This window comes from Apis dorsata, unplaced genomic scaffold (genome assembly GCF_000469605.1).
Source record: "Apis dorsata unplaced genomic scaffold, Apis dorsata 1.3 scaffold_113, whole genome shotgun sequence".
Classification (NCBI taxonomy): domain Eukaryota; kingdom Metazoa; phylum Arthropoda; class Insecta; order Hymenoptera; family Apidae; genus Apis; species Apis dorsata.
The window spans coordinates 1,137,726-1,142,458 of NW_006263408.1; the positions used below are offsets into that span (position 1 = coordinate 1,137,726).

Consider the following 4,733-nt stretch of genomic DNA (forward strand, 5'->3'; position numbering starts at 1 on the left):
ATATCAGGAACGCAAGTAAAATCATGTTCATTTTTTTCAATTGATCTACTTTTCATTAAATAATGTAATTTTAGTATTAACAAGGATCCAATTTACGCACATATGTGCACATATTATTTTTCATTGAAATTCCGCCAAAGCGAAATCCAACAATTAGCGATAAAAAAAATAGTAATACCAAATTATCAATGTACTTACAATATTAAGGATAAAAGTTTAATTGCACTACATTTGTAAACTTTATTAATTATACGTTGCAAAAAATGATATGAACAAAAGTTGTTATTCATTTTACCTAATTCATTACTTTGCTTATTTCGTCTTAAAAAAGACAATAAAAATTACATGACCCTTGTTATACTATCACTTTGCGTCCAGAAATCACATTGTTTTATATTACTATGAGAAAATTATATACTATTATAAGAAGATCTGTTTAATAATTTATGTCCATTATTATGCATTTTTTTACACAAGTTAGTTTTTGTTACCAAAGGACACTTTGTCATGTAGTAAATAATCTTTATATTAAAGACAAGAAATATTAGATCGATATAGAAAATTTTTTTGTAAAACAGTACTTAATTTCATTGGTACTTAGAAGCTTTATATATTGCAAATTATAATGTTATCGTTAATGAATACTATGGAGTGCATACTCATATATCACTACTTATTACAATTATGTATTTCAAACTATAATACAAAGTACTTAACAGGCTATAACCCATGGTATGGTTTATAATCGCTGTTGTGGTTGATTTTGAGAACTCAATCCCGAAACTGTTTCTGGTGGAGAATCTGTTCTTTCACCTTTTTTTTCACTCTCTCTCGATTTGTTCCATTCTTGTAAACCTTTTGGTAAAGTCGTGTCTTCTTCGAATGATCCTGTACCTTCCACGAATTGTTCATAAGTTGACTTTTCAGGGAAGGGTCTAGGACCTAGTAACTCTATCATGTCTTCTCTACTCAAAATTTCTTGTTTTAATAATCGTTCAGCCACCTGAAATAAAATTAATTCATTTATTATTATAATAATAAAAATTAATTAATATTTTTAATAAATATTAATCCAACATTTTCTATACCTTAGATACATCTTCCTTATGTTGCGTAAGTAAATTGCGTGTGTGAGTATGCGCTTGTTCGATTAACTCACGTACTTCATTATCGATAAGTTGGGCCGTATGTTCCGAATATGGTTTATCGAAAGTCATTTCGCCTTGTTGTGGCATTTGAAAACTAACATTGCCAACTTTTTCGTTCATACCATATTGAATAACTTGAGCATATGCATTTGAAGTTACCTAATAATAAAAAAAAAAGTCAATAGAACAAATTATTTACATGCATAATTATGAAAAAAAACTACATAGCAAAATAATACTTTTTGTAAATCATCTTGCGCTCCTGTAGTAATACGACCAAAAAAGATTTCTTCCGACACTCGTCCACCGAGTGCCATACACATTCTATCAAACAATTGTTCCTTTGTATAAAGATACTGTTCATGAGGTAAATACTGTGCGTAACCTAAACCTTTTCCACGAGGAATTATAGAAACCTGAAATATAAAAAATTTAAATAAAATTATAAAATTAAAATATTTTGAAAATCTAAAAATTACCTTTAGAAGTGGATCTGCGTATTCCAAAAACCAACCTGCTACTGCATGACCAGCTTCATGATACGCAACCGTTTTTTTTTCTTCCGGTTGTAAAACATTTGTCTTTTTTTCCATGCCAGCTATAACTCTTTCAATAGCCTGTTCAAAATGTTTTAAATGTATATTATCATTTAAATCTCTTGCTGCTATTAAAGCCGCTTCATTACAAACATTAGCAATATCAGCTCCTGAAATCAATAACTTATAATATTTAGCATATAAATCTTTAATGTATAATGTATTCTTTCGAAAAATATTACTGATTAATTTCTATGTTTTTACCTGTAAATCCAGGTGTTAAGGAAGCCATTTTTCTAGCTAATTGATCTTTATCTAATGTGATTTTTAAAGGTTTTAAATGTACTTTAAAAATAGAAGCTCGACCTTTAATGTCTGGAGCAGGAACATAAATTTGTCTATCAAATCTTCCAGGTCGTAGTAAAGCTTTATCTAAAATATCAATTCTATTAGTTGCTGCTAACACAACTACATTAGTAGTTGTATTGAAACCTAAAAAAAAAAGAAATATTATTTAATCAAAAATAAATTTATATTATATAATAAATAATGTTATCAATAATTATAACATACCATCCATTTCAACTAAAAGTTGATTAAGTGTATTTTCTTGTTCTGAATGGCCACCAAAATTTTTGCCTCCTCTTTTTCTACCAACGGCATCGATTTCATCAATAAATAATATACATGGAGCATGTTTCCGTGCCAATGCAAACATATCTCGAACTCTTGATGGACCAACACCAACGAACATTTCCAAAAATTCTGAACCTGATACACTAATAAAAGGTACATTTGCTTCACCAGCTGTAGCCTTAGCTAATAATGTTTTACCAGTTCCAGGTGGACCTATAAATATGAATTTTATGCTATTATCTTAAACTTTAAAACTATTTAAAACTATTTAAAACTTATTTAAAATTTATTTAAAATTAAAAAAAAGACTTCTTATAATTACAATATATTTATAATTATGTATATTAAATAACTATATTTAAAAAAAAGACATTTATATTTACAATATATATGTGTATAATATATATGTGTATAATATATTTACCTGTCAACATTGCACCTTTAGGAATTTTAGCACCAAGTTCCATATATTGTTGTGGATTTTTTAAAAAATTTACAAATTCCATAATTTCAATCTTAGCTTCTTCACATCCAGCAACATCTCTAAATTTTTAATAATATAAAATTAATAACATAAAAATACAATAATTATAAAAATAAAAAAATAACTAAAATATTACTCAAACTTATATTCTTAAAAGATATAAATATACAATTCTACAATTGTATACAATTTTTTTCTACTCTTTTCTACTACTATAAATTGAATATTTCTTAATTGTTTTATCTATATATTTACTATATTAATTATTTTACTTATTTTACTTAATTTTAATTATTATACTTAATTTTTTACTTATATATTTACTATATATTTACTTTTCTTTTATATATATTTTTGTTATTTAATATTTCTTGGTTTCATTTAATTTTTAATTCTAAGTTCTTTAATTTTTCTAATTTTCTTAATTTTCTTTATTCTAGATAAATAATATAGCAGAAAAGTTCAAAATAGAAAAAAATTGTCTACAATTCATAATACTCTTTTAAAACTATACAGTAAACACTATATAATATATTTCATATTTCTATCAATTTACTTAAATCGAACACCAATATCTTTGGAATTAATCAATTTTGCAGTTGATTCCATTAATGCACCAAAAAGTCCACCTTTTCTTCCTTTACCAAATGATTCTGCTGATTTACGGAACACATAGAATAAAAGTCCTAGAAAATAGTGATTAATATCATATTTAACTTAAACAAAAAAATCCTGATCTGTAAAAAATAAAAATAATATTTAATATTATAACTTACCATACATGAACAATTGTGGTAAAAGCTTTAAAATATGATGTAATTCTACCTCATCCTTATAATGCACTAAAATATAATTTTGTGGTTCTACATTTAATTCAATTTGTGCATTTTCTAAATTTCTTTCAAAAGTTTCAACACTACCAATATTAAACCACAAAGAATCCTATAAAATAAATTTAATGATTAAATTTGCATATATACTTTCATTAATTTTAATTTTTTGAAATTATTATCATTTGTTCTTATAACAAATTTTTTTTTTAATTTTATTAAATTATTTTATTAAATTATATTAATTTAATTAAATTATTTATGAACTTACTTTTCCATTCACGAAATTTCCAGGCATTAACTTTACACGAACCCATTGTTTATTGACAACTTCCACTTTGTCTACTATTCCTTTATCTAAATATCTAAATCATAAAATATTTATATGAATTTTATGAAATTTATATTTTATAGATATTTAAAAATTTAAACTAATTTAAAAAAAACTACTTAAAAAAAAATATTTGATTCATTTACTTTGTTATAAATTCTTTCCATGTAATTTCAGTTGCTTGATTTGCTAATTGTTGCAAATATAAATAAAGTAATCCCATTAATGCTATTCCAATAAAAAATAGTTTCTCGTTCTTTTTATCTCCAAATGACTTATTCCCTCCATTCCATTTAAAATCCCAAAAAAGGCGTTTATCAGGAATCGAAGAATGCATAGAGGATTTTTGAGAGTGCATTCTAGATGATTGTGATTCTGAAGTTTCTTTGGCTGATCCTTTTTTGACTTTTTCAGTAACTTTTTCAGTTGTTTTACTAGAAACTTTTTCTATAGATAAAAAATAAAGATTTTTTATGACCTATCCTTATAATCTATTTTAAAATTATTTTATAATTATAATATATTTTTATATTTAAATATTTATATTTAAAACAAATTAATAATTATAAAATAATAACTTTGTTTATAAAATTTTTCAAATCCTTTTGGTGGCTCATTACACAGTAATCTCCATTGATTTCGTATGTGCTCCATTGTACTTGTTTCATTGCCATTTCTTATTAATGATAAATATCTTCTTAACTGAAAATATTTTACAATATATATAATATAATATAAATAATATAAATATTATATTATATATATTAT

At 24.3% G+C, this 4,733-nt stretch overlaps 1 protein-coding gene across 1 annotated transcript in view; it reads right to left on the reverse strand.

Annotated features, from left to right (window-relative positions):
* Window positions 1-435: 435 nt before the first annotated feature.
* LOC102681627 (AFG3-like protein 2) overlaps window positions 436-4,733 on the reverse strand; it is a 5,397-nt gene continuing 1,099 nt past the window's right edge. The window contains exons 2-13 of the mRNA XM_006612488.2: window positions 4,544-4,667; window positions 4,112-4,412; window positions 3,906-3,999; window positions 3,581-3,746; window positions 3,361-3,490; window positions 2,745-2,863; window positions 2,258-2,533; window positions 1,949-2,176; window positions 1,628-1,854; window positions 1,388-1,564; window positions 1,089-1,307; window positions 436-1,003 (exon numbers count right to left, since the gene is read on the reverse strand). Coding sequence (XP_006612551.1) covers window positions 740-1,003; window positions 1,089-1,307; window positions 1,388-1,564; window positions 1,628-1,854; window positions 1,949-2,176; window positions 2,258-2,533; window positions 2,745-2,863; window positions 3,361-3,490; window positions 3,581-3,746; window positions 3,906-3,999; window positions 4,112-4,412; window positions 4,544-4,667 — 2,325 coding nt within the window. The 3' untranslated portion in view covers window positions 436-739. The remainder of the gene's footprint in view (window positions 1,004-1,088; window positions 1,308-1,387; window positions 1,565-1,627; window positions 1,855-1,948; window positions 2,177-2,257; window positions 2,534-2,744; window positions 2,864-3,360; window positions 3,491-3,580; window positions 3,747-3,905; window positions 4,000-4,111; window positions 4,413-4,543; window positions 4,668-4,733) is intronic.